This window comes from Osmia lignaria, chromosome 3, assembly GCF_051020975.1.
Source record: "Osmia lignaria lignaria isolate PbOS001 chromosome 3, iyOsmLign1, whole genome shotgun sequence".
Lineage (NCBI taxonomy): Eukaryota > Metazoa > Arthropoda > Insecta > Hymenoptera > Megachilidae > Osmia > Osmia lignaria.
The window spans coordinates 6,809,771-6,832,208 of NC_135034.1; the positions used below are offsets into that span (position 1 = coordinate 6,809,771).

The 22,438-nt window shown below is 40.2% G+C and overlaps 3 protein-coding genes across 16 annotated transcripts; 1 reads left to right on the plus strand and 2 right to left on the minus strand.

Moving 5' to 3' along the window:
• Positions 1-450: 450 nt before the first annotated feature.
• Positions 451-2,361, plus strand: mol (dual oxidase maturation factor 1 mol). Its single transcript, XM_034326923.2, has 7 exons — positions 451-615; positions 945-1,002; positions 1,075-1,209; positions 1,340-1,559; positions 1,633-1,844; positions 1,902-2,097; positions 2,181-2,361. The coding sequence occupies exons 1-7, from the start codon at positions 451-453 to the stop codon at positions 2,359-2,361; spliced, it is 1,167 nt and encodes a 388-aa protein (XP_034182814.1).
• Positions 1,945-15,976, minus strand: Duox (dual oxidase). 9 transcript variants are annotated; one of them, XR_013063551.1, is made up of 22 exons: positions 15,837-15,976; positions 14,136-15,755; positions 13,288-13,368; positions 11,820-11,981; positions 9,598-9,785; positions 8,553-8,757; positions 8,300-8,466; positions 7,758-7,994; positions 7,226-7,671; positions 6,950-7,151; positions 6,460-6,786; positions 5,825-6,049; positions 5,483-5,701; positions 4,982-5,185; positions 4,607-4,919; positions 4,164-4,538; positions 3,874-4,091; positions 3,349-3,810; positions 3,113-3,268; positions 2,911-3,039; positions 2,650-2,828; positions 2,404-2,542 (listed from the first exon to the last, which is right to left on the minus strand). XR_013063551.1 is itself a non-coding variant. In XM_076692698.1 (20 exons), exons 1-20 carry the CDS (start codon positions 14,221-14,223, stop codon positions 2,700-2,702), a joined length of 4,533 nt encoding a protein of 1,510 aa, XP_076548813.1. In that variant the 5' UTR covers positions 14,224-15,629; the 3' UTR covers positions 2,553-2,699. The 9 variants fall into 9 exon arrangements, 1 of the variants encoding a protein (XP_076548813.1); XR_013063552.1 differs by lacking the exon at positions 15,837-15,976 and having other exon boundaries at positions 14,136-15,467; positions 15,584-15,723; XR_004581718.2 differs by lacking the exon at positions 15,837-15,976 and having other exon boundaries at positions 14,136-15,114; positions 15,315-15,629.
• On the minus strand, positions 15,838-22,152 carry LOC117605500 (uncharacterized). 6 transcript variants are annotated; one of them, XM_034326915.2, is made up of 11 exons: positions 21,875-22,015; positions 21,299-21,513; positions 20,936-21,052; positions 19,245-19,368; positions 19,075-19,174; positions 18,426-18,648; positions 18,014-18,245; positions 17,820-17,938; positions 17,612-17,755; positions 17,292-17,420; positions 15,838-17,195 (listed from the first exon to the last, which is right to left on the minus strand). In XM_034326915.2, the coding sequence occupies exons 3-11, from the start codon at positions 20,981-20,983 to the stop codon at positions 16,965-16,967; spliced, it is 1,350 nt and encodes a 449-aa protein (XP_034182806.1). In that variant the 5' UTR covers positions 20,984-21,052; positions 21,299-21,513; positions 21,875-22,015; the 3' UTR covers positions 15,838-16,964. The 6 variants fall into 6 exon arrangements, with proteins under 6 accessions (XP_034182806.1, XP_034182808.1, XP_034182807.1 ...); XM_034326917.2 differs by lacking the exon at positions 21,299-21,513 and having other exon boundaries at positions 22,001-22,152; XM_034326916.2 differs by lacking the exon at positions 21,299-21,513 and having other exon boundaries at positions 21,875-22,020.
• Between the last annotated feature and the right edge of the window lie 286 nt (positions 22,153-22,438).

Consider the following 22,438-nt stretch of genomic DNA (forward strand, 5'->3'; position numbering starts at 1 on the left):
TTTCCTGACTCAGCTGATCGAGAACACCTTAAGTCTCCTTCGAATCAATCCCGCTCGTCTTTCTCTTTCATGTCCCCCTCTCGAGGCTCTTGTCCCCTCTACCGTCATGCTGGAAATCACTTTCGAAGACCCGTTAACCTACTGGAGGCCTTAGTATTCGCGCTGTCTTCGAACCACCATGTTAACAGCGCGGGTGTACCTTTAGATCATCTGGCTTTCACAATAATTATCCTTGGATGCTGGTAACTCAGCTTAGCTACCTAAGGTAACAATATTAAACAAACTTCTTTAGCTTCTACTTAATTAAAATTCAATCTAATTTAATTAACTCTACGTCGTTTGATTGATAAACGCGCAGGAAGAGCCTCTGATGCTAAGAGGTTTGCAAGAAGAATTGGAACTGATCAGTTCCTTCAAGTTTGACGCACCAAAGATCATAATATAAACAGGATGAAGGGATGGTTCGATGCGTTTCGCATCGACGGAGGTCCAACGTTGTATAGCTACAGCAACCGCACTCCTGTCACGGGTGACGTACCTCTGGTGATCGTGTTCGTGATATTCGGTACCATCCTCACTGCGTTCCTAGTCATATTCCCTGGCATACGGAAAGAGGTCAGCATTCGTTCGTTCTTTAACAAGGGAAACTACCCCTTTGACACCTTGTAGAGCTCGTCGAGCTGAACACGCTTATACCCCATTTTGGGGGCAGATGGCTAATTGTTTAAAAGATATTAACAATTAAAGTTAGTTACTCCTTGCATTGTGAAATATGACAAACTCACTGGCAATCTAAAGGTCCACGGTTCAAATCCATGGTTCCTAACTTCTTTTTTTTAAATTCTAATTTGTCTCTTTTTGAATAACTATTACAGCTGTCCTATAATCATTGCATTTATTAATAATTATGACAAAAGAATAATTACGTACCTTGCATCCTGTAGAGACTCAGCACGTTTCTCACGGTGACCTTGAGCCTCTTCGTCGGAGCGTCGATTCAAGGTTCGTTCGATCCACTTTACTTACTAATTACAATTGAACGAGTGTAAAAAGGTGGCTTCTTTATAATCGTAGTTGCACAGTATGGGTCTTCTTGGCACACCAGCTCAGCGACCATTGTCGGTACGTACAGCGCGTTCTCTAGACAGAAAACTGTTGCTGAAATAGGTGGATACATTGGACTAATGCACATAAACATCACTTACAAACGTGAGTCATTAAAGAAACATTTCTATTGTTCAGACAAAAGTAAGAGATCAATAAAATCTCTTTGGATGCATCAGTTGTTTTAAAAGGTACCTTATATTTTTGCTTAAATCATTTACTTATGTGTATCCAGTCCTACCCAGTACCGAGAATCCAATGGATGACGTGGAATATAATGAAAGATTCTGGTGGAGAAGCACAGGAGAGATGACCAGCGCCTTCAAACAGGCACTTTATCAAGGAGCACCATTCCCTATTGTTTCTCTGGCCGAGTATTTCAGCCTTCATCAAGAAGGCTTCTCCTGGGGAAGCAAATACCGACAGGCTGGGTATTACGCATCGCTCATACTCTGGTATAATCACAGATACACTTTCAACGTCGTTGACCTGTCTCTTCTTACCAGTTGACTAACTACTCTTCTTCAGGACATCATTTGCCTCCTGGATCATGACAAATCTACTTCTAGTAGTTGTACCAAGATATGGAGCATACGGAATGATCATCACCGGTATTTGTATGCTGATAACAAACCTAACTTATTGGGTGCTGTTACCCTGTGAACCATTGATAGCTCACATAGACGGTTCAATTCTTGCTTTCAATTTGGGATGGAATTATTGGCTGGTTCTTCTAGCTGGTTAGTAGTACTTCGTATGTTAATGGAAGAGAAGTTTGAAGATCGGAATTCTTCTAGGTATCGGATGCCTGTTCGCTGGGGCTGTGATCACAGCCATCGACATGATATTCCCTCATCAATTCTCCACTATACTGGAAGTTGACTACGACACACCGTACGACAGGCACGTTATCATCGAGGAGAGTTTTGACACGAGGAACATCAGGCGGAGATTACCTAAAATTGAGGATTCGTTTGGTGATCGGATAATAAGGTTTCGTCTCGATTCATTCGCGCTGTTTGTTAAATGAATTCAGCATCAATAACGAGTATCATTAAATATTTTGATGGTTTCAGTCAACTCTCGTCCAAGTTACAGAGCAGACACGACGCGAAGGAAGATACCCAAGGGGTGATCAATCGTGGATACACGTCGCACGAGTCTTCGGACTTTCAGCACGAAAGCAACGAAGAAACGACGAAGAACAACTGGTCTTACCCATTTCCATCATCCTCGCGAAGAACTATGAGTGGTTGACATTTGTTATTTATCTCTCAATTGTTAATAAATTCATTCACACTCGCACAAGTCTGTTTCATTGTTCGTTAACCCTAGAACTCCTATGGGAGAAATGGAGAGGAGTAAAATATAGCTATTTTTATTGTCTGAAGAATATACGTAGAACTAAGGAGAGCGAGGTTTCCTAGGAGTTCCAGAGCTGAAAGAGAAAATGATTCGTTTCGTGGTCATAAATAAGAAATATAATAATCGTTATAAATAAAGGATGCGCGTACACGCATGAATATGTACACTCGATAGAATTACATGAATATTCATGATAGAGTCCATCGTCCTTCTCCTGTTCATCGATCAGACTAGCCAAAGTTTTCGAAATGATGAATGAAGTACGGTAAACGACGACCCTTATTCACCTCGTCACAGGATGACATCACGCTCTTCGTCAGGGGGCGTGGTCCGCAGCTAAATACTCCTATTTTACTGACCTGTATAAATCCACAATCGTTATATCCTATATCAATCAACTGAACTAAAATAACGTAGAGAATTTATTTTTAAACAACTCACATAACTATGTTTCTTCTGAACAAACTTTAAAAACGAAGTCATGTCGGGCCGACCAAAGTGATTGATGGCTTTCAGCCCAGTGAATATGCTTTTTTTAGATAGCCTCTGAAAATGATTCTCGCAAATGTACTGTAACAAACATAGTCCCAATGTATATAACAAATAATTCTTAATATCTTGAGAAGTATATATAATGATTTACCAGCATGGTAGTACGTAAGTCGAACTTGTGAAAAAATTGCGTGATAAATATATGAATTTCTAATACGTCCGTTACATCCTTCCTCTCTACGTCCCTGAGCACGTCGATGAACCACTCAAAGTGTTTGTGCGATGGACAGATCCATAGGAAATAAACCTATAAGTATCGTAGAATTATTTTAATGAAATTAGAGTGCCATTGAACTATTTAATGGGTGCTCTGTAAATTCCAAGTACCTTTTTACAAGCAACACCTGAATATCTGTTGGTAGAGGTACCAAAAACGAGGTCGTTAAGCATGGACGCGTAAGGAGTGACTCCGATACCACCACCGACCATCACAGCGACCTCGAATTTATACCAGTCTTGGTTACCACCTCCAAACGGACCTTCTATTCTGATTTTCGGATGCTCATCCTCTGGATTATAATTGCAAGGATCGAAATAATTGCGCAGCTTCCAAGTCCAAGGTCCTTGCGCCTTGATGTGACATGACAGGAAGTTCTCGTGCGGTGCCGAAGTTAACGTGAAAGAATGAAACTCATTCGACCTGAAGGCAGTGCACGAGATACGCACCCATTGTCCAGATAGGTACTTTAAATTCGGAGGTCTGTAGAACTTAATTTTGATCACGTCTGATGGTAAAAGCTCGGTTTCAATGATGTCCAACGCCATGTATTTGGTTCGAAGACTCACTACCTAAAAGTTGACGTTAATAAATCATTATTTAACGTCTAAACGAATCTTTTTAATTCGATTTACCTTGTCGAGGGCGTAAATGATGGCGGGACCAACAAAGAATATCCAGAAACGTGGCGAACCCGTTAAGCGAGCTAAACCGTGGATCAAACACAAAGCGTATAATACAACGTACAAACTGTGGGTTGACCAGAAGAATTTATACGCTTTTTGACGGATAGTAGGATGAGCGAAGACGAAGATTATCGTCATCACGATGAACAGAAGGATTCCGGTCAAACCTAAGAGAATTAAACGTCAATAGCTGAAGGGTATAATCAATGTTCAAAAAATCTAATTTATTTCTCAGTCACCTGTTACCGTTTTGAAAAGCCAAAACGAGATCGTCAAACGAGCATCGCTTGGAAAACTGATCTCACTGGTCAGACACCGAAGATGAGCCAGTGGCTGGGTGGAGATATGATAAAAATTCACCATGTGACCCACTGTATGTAAAACGGAAAAGAACAGCGCGGTACACGCTGCAATTTTATGGAACTGTATATGAGAATCTAAAGGAATGTACTGTTGAATGGTGAATTCTTTCAGTTTTGTCAGCAGATTGCGTGACATGGTTAAAAGTAGCAGACTGTAACAAAAGGACAGGGCAGCCGCAGATCCTCTGGTAATGGCAATTCCGACGCCCATTATGTGTCTCAGATCCGTATGTTCAGCCATAAATGAATAATCTACAATTGAAATAACCGTTAATCATATGACTCTTTGAATATAATTAAAAACCATTGCTGAAACGTACAGATAAATCTCTCGACAAAAAGAGCGATAGTCGTGACGTAAAACACGAACAGGTAAAATATATTCTGTCGATTTTCCTCGAGGAATGTCGACACAGCGTCCCACTGTTTGCGTGTCCAACTCTTTGAATCCTCTGGAGGAAGTTGATCGATATGGAAACTCGTCATACGAGCGACATTCGTCGACGTGTCGAGGAAATTTTGTTTCGCGCCTTTGCAATCGAGACCGATCGCCACGAAATCGCCTTTGTACTCTTTCATCATCAATTTGAAGTCGTTGTAAGTGAGGTAATCCTTCCTCTCTAGGCCAGCATCCTGAAGAACAGAGCAATTTAAGAATGCCTCGTTTATGTAACAGATAATATTATTGTAATTACTTGAAACATTCCGTCGATCAACTCGGTGACATGATCGTCAGACAGACTGGTAGTTCGTGCGATTTCTACTAAGGATCTAAGCATCTCTGATAGCTCTTCTTTGTCGATCACTCCGTTGCTATCCTTGTCGCACATGTCGAAGATGATTCTCAGTTTGTCCTCGGTTTTTCCTCGCGAGAAAAGTAAAACAGTATCGAGGAATTCCTGAAAGGCATAAATAATTTTGAGCTGTTTCCAAATCCCATAGAATATAACTATAAGATTTGGAGCTAAGAATCTTAATAATAGACTTCCATTAATCCTTTTGCTGCCACGGTGGTCCTATGGGACTTGTTTTTTCATTTCACTCATGGTGGTCACCAGTGACCATTGTACGGTTATTTTAATATATTTCGCAATTCTTTGCCATTATAAAATTTTTAATATGAAATTTCTATTGTGGCCCACTGGTGCGAGTTCAAAAATTTGCGTGGCAGCGAAAGGGTTAACATTGATTCACACCTGAAACGAAATACGTCCATCTCTGTCTTTATCAACGATGTTAAACATTTTTTTCACGAAGACCGCATCCGCCCGCATGCCTAGCGCGCTGGCGAACTCGCTTTTAGAAAGCGACGTCCTCATCACGGTGACCACTTCGCCGCTGTCGCTGTCCTCGGATCGTCGTCGCCTTTCACCAGGTCGCAGACCAAACGTCAGTGCATAAGCTTCCCTGAAGAACTGTCGCAAAAAAGACGATCTAACGTTACGTATACAGGAGACAGGAATACAGGTATTCAGCCTTAATAGGAATCGACTGGACTTCGAGTCGAAGAGGGAAATCGAAGGAAAAAAAAGAAACACCTGTTCAAGTTTCTTCTGTCGTCGCTCCTTCGTTTCCGCTTTTGCCAGCATTATGTCCCGACTCACTTGGGACATTGTGAAATGCTTCTTATGGGACGATAGAAATGCTTCCAATTTCGCAATAAACTTTCTACGCGAAGCCAAGGAATCCAGTTCAAGGACAAGGTCGTAGTCCCGTGGTATTCGTAACAATACCAATGCTTTCCGATGCCCATTCTCGTTCTCCTGCAAGATAATTAATGTTTAAAACATAAGATAACAATTACGTCTGTCTGTGTTACACAAGAGAAGATAACGCAAGGTAATCGTGATAATTAAAGGATCTCAACGAAAAATAATGAATAAAGGATCAGAAAGGTTTGTAAACGGCAATCATTTCGAACGGTATGAGGCAAGAGATATTTTTCGCCGTTCACGAAAGCGTGGAATTACAGGTTTCTACATTGAACGGCTAGATTTGGTTAATTCGAAAAGAACCAGTCGGAGGAATTTTCACGTGTTCGTTTTCCCCTTTGTGAGCAGGTATAGTTGCGCAACGACCGGGGTTCCGTTCGTTGGTGATTTCTTTGCGAGATTCCCCGGTGAAGTTTCATAAAACGTTCACGAGATCCACGAAGGATAGTTGCGGCAATCACCTGAGACTCCTCCATGGTAATCGTGTTCACATCGTTGAAATCGAAGGTGCGCAGTTTCTCCCCTTTACGATCGACGATGTGCAAAGCAGCTTCCGGGCCGAATTTCACCTTGACCAAACGACGATGGTTCGCGTGCAACCATTCGCGTACGATCATCTTGTCCACTGAAATTTTTCCGTCGTTTCGCTTTTGGATCGCTTCTTGGAGGATCTTTAAACGTCTTCTGCGCCGGTTTTGGAGCTTGACTAGGCCGTAACCGGCACCGGCGCAGAGAATTGGAACGAAACCGAGAAAAATACAGGCGTATATGTACACCAGTTCGCTTCCCTGTAAAGACACCATGGTATTGTTAATCTTATAGAATATTAAAAAATTATTTTTTAAGCTCAATACTTAAATTTTATACACAAATAAATCAAATTATATTTAATTTACCCATTATTGAATAATTAAAATTTTAAAGAAAATAACGTGATGTAAACCTGATCACCTCAAAATAATCGTAACGTTGCAATGGAATGCATGGCTCCAACATGGTGGAATTTAGCTGATAAGGTTGAGGGCAAGGGTCTCCTTCCTCCCATGTGAACACATTCATCTGAATAGCATCCGATGGTATTCCAGTCGCGTTTACTATTACATCCCATAAAGTAACGCGACGAATCTCCTCGATTTCACCTCTGGTAAAAATCCTATGGAACAGACCTTACAGTTATCTGTAAACTTCTTCGCTGATTACTCAATGAGGGTCGACGAGTTTTCTTACCCAGTCTCTGAATTCTCGAACCAAAACCTGTCCGAATCTCTCAAACGAAGGAACTGTTCTTTAATCACCGTTGAGAACAGTTCACCTGGACCAGCGCTGGACTCTAACATTCCACCAACGTATACATCAACATTATTTAGATTGTTCGAATGGATCTCAACTAATGTACGTAGCAGAGAAGGGTTCTTGTTGAACAATTCTGGATTGATTTCGTTCCATGTTTTTCTACGGGGCAGTTTGAAATGCGCTCTGGCAGTGTTGTAATCCGGAAGACCGTTGTCCCTCCCACGCATGATATTCAGAGCACCTAAATCTCTGCGAGAGAATTCCATGGGGCCGAAAAGGTTGTTTCTAATATCGGTACCGAGAAGATTATCTTCTTTCTCAGATATCTGGGAACTCATACCCATGATTAGTTCCTCGATGGTACTGTTAGTTAAGACCTCCTGTAAAAGTCCATTGGAAGGGTAATTAATGTTGCATATTGTAAAAGAGTTACAAATTTCATTACAAAACTTCCACTTTCGCTTACATTCGAGTCCCACCAGGTGGAACACAGTCGTATCGCTGCTTGATCCGTATTGGTTCTTCTATATTCGCAACTCTCATCGCGCCTGTATATACCAGGCGGTATCAGAGTGTGTCCAAATCTAAAGGCGGCGCTTTGAAATATGTGACTGATACCAGGATGGAGATCTGGTTTGTATCCAGCGTAAGGAGGCACGTCCTCGTTCAACAATATAGGAATATACTCGTACAAAATGATATTCTGCGAACAGAGGAATAAAAGAAAGTTTGAAAACGGGCTGTACGAACGGAACTGAAAGATTTCACGAAAGATTACACCTCCTGATTTCATATTAGTTCTTCTAAATAGTACAAAATTAGTATATGTCCAGTTAAGCTGTCACGGTGTACAGTTACAAAGGAATCGTATAGCATTACGACAACAATGAGATGACAATTTATATACCGTGTGCAGAGAGGATGAATTACATTCGTGTCGGTGTAATTAACGCGGGTAGCCTGAATTAATGGCTACATTATTACAAGCTCTACTGAAGACCATACTACCTGAAGAGTTCCTATAACTATTCGGCGTGCTTTCTGAAAGATATCCTCGTCAGACATATTAGGATTCTCTTGTTGTATACGAGCTGCTAGAACATTGTGCCATCGATAAAAAAGTATTCCCAATGCCAACAACGGTGGATGTTGATTCGTTCGTGGATCTCCGAGAACTGAACAGATTAATCGAATTATCATTATTTTTATGAAATATTAAAAACCAATATAAAAGACACTTGTACGATGATGTTAAGCTTACGATAGAGACGTTCAGGACTGAGCATCCTCATCACATGTGGCACCGCATGATTAAAAAGCGGAGCGCGCATCGTGTTTCTCACAGGAAATTTTCTTGTTGGTTCCATGAGGAGGCTGCCGTTCTTGAAGGATCTCATAGTATTCGCCCATGCCTCGCTGCTCGAATAAATGAAGCTACCGTCGATCCAGCTCGTCACTTTGTTTATCTGCAACCTCACGTATTCAGAGCTACTTTTCACCACTTATTTCCCAGATTTAAACATTAATCTGTAGACTGTTGTTTATCAATTTGGATTTCATAGAAGTAGGACTCCTTGTTCGGGCAGAGATTTCTCATGGAGGTATTTGATGCACCTTATTTAGCAATGCAATTATGATACGCGTTGAAAAAAAAAAAAAATACCTTAAGAGACGCCTTATGGGCTACTTAATGACTCCTACTTTCCCCGTCATTAACGGTAACGCTTATATACTTGTTTCGTGTACAAGAAGAGTATTGCGTAGGATTCTCTGATTTTTTTCATAAACAAGTTACGAGTAACAAAAGATGGATGCTGATTTTAAACTTAAATTTTTCATTACATTCGCTTTGTACATATTTAGATCTCAATGTCGAACGATTCAAGCCGGACACGAAATTTCAATGACGAATCTGAATGCGAGTCATTGAACGTCATCTTGACCACACCTATCAGTGAAGGGGTATATACTTTTGAAAACAGGGTCTCGTTACATTTACACCTTTTCTTCTGGCTGTTATAATATAGGATGCATGAGATCATCAATTATTATTAGGATAAATAACGAAGGATGTACAATGTAGCAGTGGGGTCACAAAATTATTCGCTCACCGTTTAAAACAGAATACCTCATTTAAAATTGACATGAGGTTTCACGAGAAACTATAAAAATTAATTTACCAAAAGCTTTGAAAGAAAAGTTTCAATAGAAATATAAAATCGCCCGGCGGCCCGCGTGTTGGCCAGGCCTGATGTAGATTATCCCAAAGGTGTTAATTATGTTTAGTTAGGAAAACAAGGAATTACCTGTTCACGAGGGCTATTAGGGCTTCGTCCGGTTTGTCGATCGTAATCAGCCCGACGGAAGGGAATGTACTTGTTACCTTGACACTCCTTGTCGAAAACCGGATCGCATTTGTCCACGTCGATTCGGTGATACTCTATGGGGCAGCCGCTTTCGCTGGCCATGATTATTTCTGACGTGACCAGTTGCCCTGAAAAATGTTTCCGTCTACGCTGGTGAAAAGGGTTGCCTCAAGGAAACGTGGAAATACGTAAGGTGCAACGAGCGACCGGTTCTCTCCCATAAACTTTTCCCCTGAATCCGTTTCCCATCGGATCCAATGCGAATCGTGCACCAATGGAATTTAGGGAACCGTCCTAGTTTTTACTTTCCACCTCGAGAATCCGGCACGCTTTCCTCAACCTGCACTCGTTTAGCCTTCAAATTTCATCGTCTCGAGTTTCGGGAACGAAAGCGGATAAGTGGAAAGTGTTTACGCTGCTCTGAACAGCCGAAGGAATCGTCTGATTTTAGTTTTCTTCTTTTTCAACTCTTTAGTCTCCAAGGCACCTTGTGACTTATAAACGAGCTTGAATATTCATATCTAAAAGGTCCAGTTACACTGCTTCAAGATGAGCAGATAGCAGGAACAATAGAAACATTTATCTCCAAAGAAATGTTTTTTCATTAACTCTTAACGTACCAAGGGGGGTCCTCGAAAGACCCCAGAGAGTGATTTTTGATTCACTACTTCCACAGTAAAATGTTGAGAAATTTTAAAAATACCATAGGGTCCTCAGAAGACTTAGGCTTGGTATGTTAAGTATTAAAAAAAAATTGGAATAATCTCAATAACTCTGAATGCAAATAAAAGAACAGTACGAAGATGATCAGACTGAACCAAATAAGTTGCACGTCTGCTGCATGAAACATTTTAAAACGAAAAGTGGATGAAAAAGTTCTGAGCAGTACCCGTTTCGATTCCGATACCCGGACACCTTGCCGTTTACGCAACAAACGTAATATAGATATTCGAATGTACCGTCACGGTAATTTCTTCGCTTGGTAATTCTACATTCTATCCTTGCGATTATCAGATTGATCGTGAATACGAGTAAATGAAGATTTAGTCGATAAATCAAACACGCGTACGCTGCGAGCATCGATAATCAATTTTCTCCAAAAGAAATCATCGCTATATTCTACTTCACGATATTACGTGTTACTCTTCTGTTATAATTCTTCTTTTCTTGAATAAGCACATCCAGGAAAATCCAGATCCTGATTCATGAAAAATATCTTCATAAATCACAGGAGAGCATGCTCAAAAAACAAGTGAAATAGATTTTGTTGAGAAAGAAACTCTTGCATGACGCATCAGGGTTTTTTAATCCCTTTGTTGAAATGTTAATTAGTTCAGACACATTCTGAATCTCTCTGATTTATACGTGAATCATGAAGAATTCCCTAATTAAGGAAATTTAACGTGTCATAAATTTAACTCTGCATATAATAAAGATTTTTTGCCCCTATGCGGTATTTGTCCTTCAAAGAAGAATACTGTCGCAATAAATAAATTTTCAAACAAAACTTTTCAATTCCAAGTTGGTCTTTTCTTCTTCAAATAACAGCCATTAAAGTTTCTTATGTCCTCTATAATCTTCCTTTGATATTCAGTTAACAGCTTTTCCTCTCTCGTAAAATATCCGTTTTTATCTTTCTTAACGAGATGAACGACGAGCAATTCGACATCGACAGAGCCAAATTGGATCCTTTCCAAATTTCAATTTTATTTTCGCCATGTGATCCGTGAACTCTGTACTTGAACCGGTTGCTCGTGCAAAAAGTTGAATGAATATTAAAGCTTCAATGACTTGCTTTGGGTGTTAGTGACTTTTCACATTACTATTCGTATCCACTGTATCGTGGAATAACTATTCGTATATTAAGAAAAAGCTTTCCCAATCTTATCAGTAATTACGATAAATTGAAATTACACATTAACGAAGCAAAGTTTGAAACACCAAATCAGAAGATACGAGTACGTTAACACGTTACTCAGGGTAATGAACGAATCTCGTGTCTAACGTAGAAAACCTGAAACAGGTATTAATTAACGATCAATAAATTCTGGATAAAATTGGTTTACGTAACACGAGTAGTTCCCATAATTTTGATCAGTTCGTTGAAACAGGAGACGCGTTAATTACCGTGAGCAACGTTTCGGGAATATTAAGATTCTCACCAAAAAACGCGAACAACGCTGTTCTGTTCTTGACCGAAGGAAGACCGTCGTCACCTTGCATGAACAATTGACTCAATTTTCTTGGCGAAGGTCTATCCTGTCCTGCCATCATGTACACCCCATCTGAATATGCTGCTGGCATCTTTCGTATCAGCCTGCTGTCTACGGAGGTAGAAAACGTGTCAAAGATCGTTGGATACATCAAAATTTCATTAATAAAAGGCGTTAAGTGTTTTCGACATCTGTGAAGTTTTATATTTATTTGCTCGGTAAATTTAACTATTAATACGTTAAGAAATTAATGTCGTAGATTCGTTTGCTGCATCCTGTAAAATTAATTAATTGCTAATGTTTTCATTGGCGACACGATTCAAAGAAAAAATTTGAAAACGAATCGCAAAAAAAAAAAAAAAAAAAAAAAAAAAAGCAGCCCTGCTTCTTTGAAGTCCAAGAGCAGACTGACTGGCCTCCGCGCAAAGCAACTGGCTTTATCAGATACACCTGATCCATTTACCTAGGGGTGAAGTAACGAGCCCTCTGATTGGCGGAGTACGACCGATCAGATAAGCGCAGCTATGTGATTGGTCGCAAGTGTTTAATCAGTGCGACTATTATCGAAATAACGTATGGTAATATGCTAATATACATAGGACTAAATGAAATATTTGAACAAGTGATTGCAACCTCGTTAATACTATTTTAGAAACTTCCCATTACCACATTAAAAAATCATAAAAGATTACATTATTTCAATTGCCAGAGATAGAAAGTTATTGTACAAAAAAAGCAATGGATATTTGAAAGACATTCAGTGTACAGACCTGCTAACGACAGAAAATAAAACATAACTGAATTTTGATTAGGATTGCGGTACACATTTGCGGCTATTAGTAGAATCGACAGAGACCGCAATTTTCAAGTTTAAAGAACCATAACATTTCTGCCCTCCGAACAGATTACGTCTTTCACGTGGCTAACTTTTTACCACTCGTTTTATTGCGGCCGTACTGGAACAAAATAGCGACTTTTTTCGCCTTTCACTCTTCTCACGCGATTGATTTGCACGTTGTTGCAATTCGAGCCGCATCGCAATGTCAAGAAGAATATTCACAACAATTTATAGCAACCGATAGCCGTTCCGTTTCTTTTATCTTCGCTTTAGACGATCATTCCTCTGTATCTAAATGTTAATCAAGAATCAACATTCCACCGAACAGATTTGTTACATTGGATTTTCAAATTGTACATTTTGTTTAATAAAAATCGTACTTAACTTATTTCTGGCAATTATTATACATAAATCATCATCAATACCTATTTCCAATGCTAAAATCTCAGAGCCGGCCCTGCCTATTTCCTTCCAACAGCAATTTTAAGGGAATTCAATTGAAATGGAACAGCAAGTAAAGTTTACTTATTCTTCCTGACAGGAATTTACAAAACAAGCAAACAATTTGAAATAACTTGCCAATTGATCCCCAATCCGGATGCGCGAGATTGTTGTACCATCCGTCGTATCTCTGTTTATCCGCATAATTGTGCAGCACTCCTGAAACAAGCGACATCGAGTCGGTCAGAATTTTATATTGAAAACATTTCTGAGAAAACGTTAATGAAATGGGACAATCAGTTTTTGTACAATAGACTGTGAATTACGTTCTTAGAATAGGCAGGATGATCTACGCTAGCGAAAAACTCGAGGCTAAGCTCTGGATCAATCCATCATCGCGAACAATCATCAACATTGAACGAATCATTCCTGAAACGATCACGGTTAAACAATAATTATTCGGAGATTCTAGCATGTACATAAATTAATTCGAGTCTGAGATTTCAGTTAAGATATCCAAGAGATCCGGCTATCATCTTCTAATTTACGACTGACAAGGCTGCTTGTTGGTCGTAAAATATTACACATTAGAATTTCCATAATTTATTTTACAAAATTACTAATTTTTAAATTATAGGAGATGAGCAGCATAAAAAATGACATATTAAAGTCATCAAAATATCAATAAAACTTGGAAAGCTTATAATTAAAAGAAAAAAGAAAATCAAACAGAAATTCTTATCCAAATCTTTTTACCAACTAAGCTTACAGCCGCGACCGTTGTACACCGCATCGCTAGTAGGCTGACATAAATATTTCATTAAAATACTCGAGTATCTCTCAGAGCACTCGTATTTGTACAAATGTAAAATATCAAAAAATGAAATTCATTGAAGCATCATTCCTCTACAATTTCACTCTCGATACACTTTCGTCGCTGATTCAAACGACTAACGGAATCGCGCGCTTGCAAGATTAGAGCGTACCGGTTCCAGCAGGCAGGACGATCCAAAGTAGCCAGATGAGGGAGCAGAGTAACGGCGATTGTCCTCTGGGTGGTCGTCGTCGGATCATCGTCACCACAGAACCAACACACACCCTTGCATTTCTCTCTTACAATTCAATGTTTCATAAACTCCTTGTTTGGTCCTCGCACTAATCACTCGCGGGCCAACGAAAACCGATAATGTGCGATTCAATGGCAAGAGCGCATATTGACTGTCGCGAGATCTCTTCTGGAGGAAAGGATCCGCGTGCACCACGGCACGGTACGGCACGGCTAACGCAAGGTGACAAAGGAGAGACCGTAAATTCGTCGCGGTGAATAAAATCGAGGCGAAGGAATCGACGATGCGTTGGCGAACGGAACAGCGGAGCACCGGCCAAAGGACAGAGACAACACGTGCGACACGGCCGAAAGAAAAAGAATCGAGGACCGTTCGCTGCTCAGGGTATGCCTCGTGTCCGCTTCTCCAAGCAGGATTCCCCCCACCTGCGCGGTGTTAAAGCACGGGAACGGTGAACGAGGGTATACACTCGTACTCGAGTGGTTTGGGCCAAGAGCGCTCGGTTGTTGGCTGTGTCGTGTATAGCCGTTCTTGGCTACGCGGTGAAAGTCGCCGGCCTATTTGTTTCGTTACCGCGAACGCACCTCGCTCTATCCCTTTCTCTCTCTTACTCGTTCCACCTTCGGCATCCTCCGTTCGCCTTCCACCTACCCTCCGCCTCTCAACGTCCCTCTTCGTGTCTCGTTCATATTCGCGTACATCGCGACGTAGCGGCGACGTCACCGCAGGCGCAGGCCTAGTTTTCGAGTCCGCGGCACCGATTACCCAAGGCGAAACCTCTCTCGGTTCTCCGACCTGGTGTTTCAAGGTCGACGCCTGACGACCAACAACGTCCCGACGGGTCCCGCGACCCGGGTCGCTGATTCTCTTCTTCGGCTATCCATGCTGCAGGCTGAAACTATGAGAAGCGGATGAGAGGAGGTAACCTTGACACGAGGAACTACTGTTCTGAAGTATAGCTTGGAATGTTTACTAATCACCCTTCACATTTAGTCCAGGATATAATTTATCTTTTAGAGTATAGAGGGAGGAAATTTCTTCCTCTTTTCTAAGTGATTATTTTGTACAGTTCTATTCGGTTATCAACAAGCATGTTACCTTACTAATTGAAGAACAGTCCTCTTTGTTCGCAGCATGGGAACATTTGTGTAAACTTTCATCCTCCCAGCACGCATAACGAAGTTTAGACAGCAACGTAGTGTAATCAAGTTAAGGCGTTGATACCTTGTCAGCTTTCGCAATGTTAGTCTTCTATAAAATGTTAGTAGTGTTATAAGATCAGTAGAAAATTTTGAATATCCCTAATGAGGTAATAGAATTAGACGTTCTCCAGTTGGAGGTGAGTCAACCGGCAGAGAGATCGCTACCGGGCAATTTTTATCGCCCTTGGCACGAATCAGCAATGGCGATTGCATTTCGAGAAGGAGATCACAGGAGCATATTCCTTATTAAGAGTATATGTCACGCGAAGCATCGTTCTTTTTCTGCTTGGCCGCTCCCTTCATATTTTCTACGATAAGTCATCAATCACCAGTCTGCCTATATCTAGGAAAAATTACCTGAGATTAGTACAAATAGGGTGAAGAACGATATAGCAAAGTTAAATGAAAATTCTAGCACCTGTATTTTAATAACTCATTCGCTATTGTGCTCGAATATCGTGGTCCGTATATACATATACAGAGATTGTTCGACATTGGAGTTTCATATACCCAGGGTATAATACCACAAGGTAAAACGACGTTAAAATCACATTTATCCATCGCTTACTCCATATGTGACTATTCAGATCGTTCCGCATAAGGGTCGTTTATTAGCATATCGTTCACTCATGCTTTCATTCGATTCGTTTCTTCTTTTTTTTTATATGTACTTAGTACCATCGTGTTTACGGAAAAAGCTGAGGAAAATTCGCGGTTCGTGATCTTCCGCAAACAATTACCACACATGCTCTATACAAACACCAGCTCCGTCCAAATCATTCGTCACGCATACATGACTGAATTTCAATGTCCACTCTTAACCGTGAACCTGCGATCTCAACTCGTTCAAAGAGCGATCCTCACGCGATAATTCAGCCAAACGACGTGCCAGTTTCGTGTGTCCCGATTTCTTAACCCATTGCCTTACTAACGAGACAATTTCTAACTTGGAACAGCAGATGCGCAGTTTCCAGCACCGAGTCGATGAGTTACCGATTCCCAAGTGGACATCAATGTCATTCCTTGCAATGGAGCGCGATACCAATTGTCATAAATCTTTCTGTTTTTCACGGGATTCGTGCGAGGCACAAATTCATTCGGTCTTTCTTGTCAGCGGATAAACGTCATTCGAAGAATTCACGAAAAAGAAGCGTTTATTATAAACGAAATGGATGGCTTTAGTTCACAGCTCGAAGTAATTAGAGGAGAATATTACAGTGTTTTTTTGTAAAACTTTCAACGATTTCTTGAAACACTAAATCCTCTAATTAGTTCAAACGGTTACAGAACGTTACACAGCTACACTCCACGCGAAGAATATACCAGCTGCGATATAAATGAATATTTGCACGATAATCAGGCGTATAAAAGCAACACGCTTACTTTTTTTACGCCCGTAGTCGCCGCCGACAGCGTTTTCATTACATATGACCCGCACATTCTATGCGTATATTCAAGTACAAACCATTCCATTAACGTGCTCGCACCCACTTAACGCACACGCAAGGAACCGAGAAATGGACGGAGGATTTGAAAAGTTGGAAGATCATTTGGAGGTCGATCCAGGGTAATAGTAAACGACCGCTGGTGCTGGAAGCTGCCAATGCGCGGCATGAAGTTCGATCAATTGCAAAATGGTCTTTTTAACCGATGGTAATATCGTTTCCTCCGCGAGGAAGGCGTCCCTTAAGCTTCCTAACAATTGTTGCAGCTGGGCTGGCAACTCGGTGTCCAGATCTTTGCCGATGCACGTCAAGATGAAGAACAGACAATCCGTCTTTAACGCGAGAAAAAGAAAAAAAAAGATCATTACCTAAACTAATTCGAAGAGTTAAGATACTTCCTTTTTATAAGCATGATTCATCAAACCCACCTCTGCCAAGGAATTTACAACCGGAGGCTGTAGGCAATCCTGACAGCACTTCCAAAGTAACGTTAGAAGGACACGTCCAGGTGGAACACCCTCCTGTTGCGTCTTTAACTGTAGCTGCCTTCGTTTCAACTGTAATCATGAATATAGATGAGAACGGATGCCCACGTCAATCGTTTTGACTCATGCTCGAGACGAAAAAATAGATTGGTTTGCAGTTAAGGTAGCGTTACGGAACCCAGCGATTGCGTGATCAATCAAACAGCGCTCAACGATATCTATACGACTCGGCTATATACAAAAAGTACATCCGTATTGCTTACCTGACAATACATCTCATTTAAAAACGTCATGAAAGCAGAATAACGATGACAACTTGATCCGTCGTAGAGCAATTTAGCGCGATCCTGATACCATTGTTGACACGTGTTCAACAAGGACTCCAGGAAAGTCTCCTTACTTTCTTTCTGCATAGAAAAGACTACTTTGTTAGCAACTTGAAACGAATAGAGTTATAATACGGATAGTAACCTCGATGATTGTGATGCAAATTTTCGCAGCCGGTTCTGCGTATCTGCGATGCTCGACGACCCTGTCCAGGATGTGACGCACCAATTCCATTAATCCTCTTGCGTTCAATACATTTGGATCTATACAAGAATCATTACATAATATATATTTCATTCAGAGTATAGTTATTGACCATTTTAATTTGTCGTTTATACCTTCGATGGCTTTTAAAAGTGTGTCCTGAATGGCAGCAGGGAATTTGCCTAACTCAGACGCGTCTGAAATATTCACCGCCTTCGCAGCTAGTACGTCAGCTGCATTCAAGCTCTTCGATCGTTTCAGGCCATAAGTAGAAACGAATGATAATGATTTAGTGAGTCTGCCTGGTTTACCTGGGTTCGGTTTCACTTCGTTTTGATCCATACTGAAGTGAACCCTACCCGAGCCCTGTTTCACAAAATGCGTTTAATGTACAGCATACTTTCTCACGTTCAGCATACGTACAGCTATTTTGCAAACTGTTTCACCGTTCTAAAACACAACTTAGCTAATTTAAAGATAGTTGATCAATCTAACTGTAGCTCCAAATAAACAACTGTTATTATTTCTGAAAAAAGTAAGACATACATGTAAAATATTTCCACTGGATGCCGAGGTATCGAGCGGATGAGACTGTCGCAGCGCGGATTGATGACCACCTTGAAGATGACGAGACGTTTGATGATGTTGTTGTTGAAGAGCATGCTGTATTTGTTGCTGTTGCTGGGCGTAGAGATATCGATGGATGTTACCGCTTGATTTGCTATGTTGCAAATAGTATGGAGATCGCTCTGAAGCATTCGTCCGAGACCTGATTCAACATCATTAAATTCCAATTACTATAATACACGACAAAGACATTCTCTATTTTATCACATACGCAGGTAGCTAGTATTACGATTATTCAATGCTTATTTGCAGAGCTAATGTAATAACACTATCAGAATTATAACAATTCATCAAAATGATTCATCAAAATATTACAACACGCTGATATAATTCTTTCACTTGAACGATGATCGGAATACTAATCTATAATATCAGAATTGTGCAAGGTCCATTAAAAAATGAATCTGATTTCGAAATTTTTCAGTGAAATTTCTTTAAATAAGACATCGTGTTAGCGCTTCAATCCGTAGTAGTTTCTTTAAAAATAATCTCGTTTAGAAGAATTTCATATCGGCTTTCTCGACATTCTTTCGAACGTTCTCCTATTTCGTAAGTAGTTTATGCTCACTTAGAAGGATGCGAATCGTTCTGCTTCATAGTGAACTCCTTGGCATGTACGTTTAGACGTGGATTAGGAGAGTTCGCCGTGGTTCCTTCCGTTCTTCCACCTAAAAACCATGAAATATCAAATCGTATTTCAAAATATATAGAATACAGAAAAGGATGTAAAATACGAACCTGGAGGCCGATAAATCTCCAAAGATGGTTTACTCTTTAGCGTAGTTGCGTTATTGTTATTGTTGTTGTTATTATTAGTATTATTATTGTTGTTATTTCCTTTCTGCGGAACCGCATCCCTCATCTGAAAAACAAAATTTCTTTTTTTAAATAATTTCTCAATTAAAAATGCCTCGTTTCTATGCAGAAATTCAGAGTATTTCAGACACCATGGGTAAAACCATCACGAGTCATCGCGGCATCGATCACCTACCCGAACGAAAACTAAATTTAAGGCAACTGAACTTTGACGACGGTTCCCATCGAAGACGAATATTCCTCAGAAAACGTATAAGCATTTGAAATACAAAGCTGTATTTATTTAAACCTATTAAGCGACAAGGTGGTTCAGAATTGAAAAGAAGTTTCAGACATATTCATTGATACACATTCCACAATTTCTTATTTAAAATCAATTTCAAACTACACTGTGTATAATATCTAAGAAGGTTTTAAAGAAACTCGCTGCTTTCCAAGAAAAGAAATTCGATCGACAAACGTGATCGCAACGAAGAGATGATCGACAGAGTCTGCAACGAAAAAAGACGCAGTACCCGAGACAACGGGGGGAGACTCACAGTGGAAAGCGTGCGAGAATCATCGTTTCCAAGGGCCTTGAAAGAGTCGGGATGGAAATCCTTGTTCCGAGAGGGTGTCAGTGACGCTGGGAACGGCGAACAGGCCGGTAACAAGAACCAAGATGAATCGTTTCCTTCGACGGCACGTGTTTAGAGGAAAAATCTCGCGGGATCCGTGCGTTTTCTCGTCGAATTTTCTTCCAGCTTTTTCCGCTTGTTGTGACTCGGCCGCGCGTTTACAGCCGACTCCGATGACTGTCGACTAATAATAGACGGCACGGCCACGAGCGAGCGAGCGAAACGAAACGAAAACGAATGCGAATATACAGCCACACGATACCAGCTTACATACGTATCAACGCGAGCTGCACCGTGCTCTAACAGTGGACTGAAAATATCTCAACGGGAGTCATCCTCGGGTGTCGCCGAAACGCGCGTTTAGGGTAGATCCGAAAATTGTCGAACATGGGACGTTGTAAGGCCTCCTCGTGCGCGGATCGCTGCTTCAACGCGCCTGTTCGATCGCTTCTTGAGAAAGGCTAAAGAAGAATGAGTGACGGTTAATGACTGGGATGATGTGTAGGGTGATTAAATTTCATGCTTCAGAATTTCATCATTAGGAGTGTGATAAATAAAAGTTGAACCGTTACCGTAATGGATGTACAAACAATGAGAATTATGATGATGTTAGGAAACTCAGAGCAATTGGTGAACACAGTGCTTCCTTAGAATCGTTTCTAGTCAATCAACAGAAAGCTCTATTGATAGCATTTGGAATTCCTTTCAGCTGTAACCAAATTATTTCCAAGATGAAATACCTCTAACAGTTTACACTATTCTTCAGAGTACTTTTTCAAGCAACAATTCAATACTAACGAAAATTACAGAGAGAAATGAATGAAAAACGTGCACCACGTTTTTGGCTTTGGTTTCATTTCCGTTTAGCTCTGAAATACCTATGACTAACGTCGTATCATGTTAATGTATTCATAATTTTATGTGTACAACGTTTACATTAGGATGTCCTTCATTTTACATTATTCATTGCATCTTCATAAGCGTGAAATAACTCACCTTTGTCGCTTCTTCTTTTGTGTGAGCCAAACGTGCAACGCGCACCATCTTCCTCGGTGATTATTTAATTAAAGTTATCGTTGAAGAAATTGGTGAACCACACCAACGGTAATTACACTGCGTATATCAATAAACATACTATTATTATTAATGTTAACACATGTTATATTATTTAAATTATAAAATGTGCCATCTCTATTGGCGAATAACTATTGAAATATTTAACTGCTGTATTTAAAAATTTTTTTTTCGCATACGGACCAATCAGGGTCAAGCGTGTATCCAATATGGTTGCCCGATTCAACGAACACCGATGTTAGTAACAAAAGTTAATTACATCTACATTGTAAATATCTTACTAACCTTTAATACATCGCAAAAGATGAAAACATTTGAGCGAAATTACTTGGAATTTGAATAATCTTCAAATAATTCCAGGATTCGTTAAAAAACTTCTTGATAATCGTTCGTTCGGTCGCAGTTTCGTATAACCGGTGCTGAAGACCGGAAGTGAGCCGCGGCACTAACGTATTTCTCGATGCTGGCATTCGATCAACCGATTCGAGACGACCGCGAACCTGTATTCAAATTATCACGATGAATCATCGTTCTCCGCGATTCTAGGCTCAATCTAAGTAGAATATTCAAATATTATCTACGCCGTATTTATAAGCTAAATATAATTATTTGCCTGACATATTAATACGAAATAGAAATTATTTATACGCCAGAGCGAAACTTTTATAACCATAAATTCAACACCAATTTCAAACACGATCTATGCACCAATTAAATTAAACTTACAATTAAAAAAAAACTTTTGCGAACTTTCAAATTTAATGGTTAGCGTTTCACAGCACTTGAAACTTTTCATTAAAATCACTCGTAACATGAAAATGATTAATACTTGAAACTAATAGTAATGAGAATACTTGATACCTGGAACTACGACGTAACCATCTAGATTTAAACATACGTTTTGTATGTTACGCGTTCACGCTTTCGAAATGTTGTGTTTCGCCGAGAACGGAAGGATGCATGGCGTTGGTAAGTAATGCCGTTTACCTGTGCACATGTCGAGACTGTAGAGGCAACTCAGGCGGCGACAATCGAGCTGGATCATCTACGATCCGTTCGACCGTCCATGAATCTTCAACCACGCACAAATCCCACCCACGCAAATGACGCTGGTTCTCCATTCTTGTTGCATACACGCACGTGCAATTATGCATTAGTATGGTATACGGCACACGCATGATTTATAAGTTCTTTGCACACAATTAGCTGTTTTCATTAAACTATTAACCGTTTAAACTTGACTGTAGTACTTTGCTGATACTGTAGCGCTTAGATCCTTTGAGCGCCATCAGTAGGAGAAACGATATTATTACTTTGATAATAATAATATTGGCAATCAAAAATAGTAGATTTAAATGGCGCCAAATTTAAAATACCAACGATAAATCCTTTTTTTTATTTTTTCATAGAACTGGAATAAAATGA

Bases quoted from the DNA above. Each gene is read 5' to 3' on its own strand.
- mol (XM_034326923.2), top strand. From the start codon at position 451: ATGAAGGGATGGTTCGATGCGTTTCGCATCGACGGAGGTCCAACGTTG. The intron at 1,003-1,074 runs GTTCGTTCGATC...TTATAATCGTAG, and splicing joins CGTCGGAGCGTCGATTCAAG to TTGCACAGTATGGGTCTTCT. The intron at 1,560-1,632 runs GTATAATCACAG...ACTCTTCTTCAG, and splicing joins TACGCATCGCTCATACTCTG to GACATCATTTGCCTCCTGGA.
- Duox (XM_076692698.1), bottom strand. From the start codon at position 14,223: ATGATCCGACGACGACCACCCAGAGGACAATCGCCGTTACTCTGCTCC. The intron at 13,369-14,135 runs GTACGCTCTAAT...CGCTTGTTTCAG, and splicing joins CGTCCTGCCTGCTGGAACCG to GAGTGCTGCACAATTATGCG. The intron at 3,040-3,112 runs GTAAATCATTAT...TGTTTGTTACAG, and splicing joins ACTTACGTACTACCATGCTG to TACATTTGCGAGAATCATTT.
- LOC117605500 (XM_034326917.2), bottom strand. From the start codon at position 20,983: ATGGTGCGCGTTGCACGTTTGGCTCACACAAAAGAAGAAGCGACAAAG. The intron at 19,369-20,935 runs GTGAGTTATTTC...TTTGTTTTTCAG, and splicing joins CAAAAGAAGAAGCGACAAAG to ATGAGGGATGCGGTTCCGCA. The intron at 17,421-17,611 runs GTAAGCAATACG...TCATGATTACAG, and splicing joins TAAATGAGATGTATTGTCAG to TTGAAACGAAGGCAGCTACA.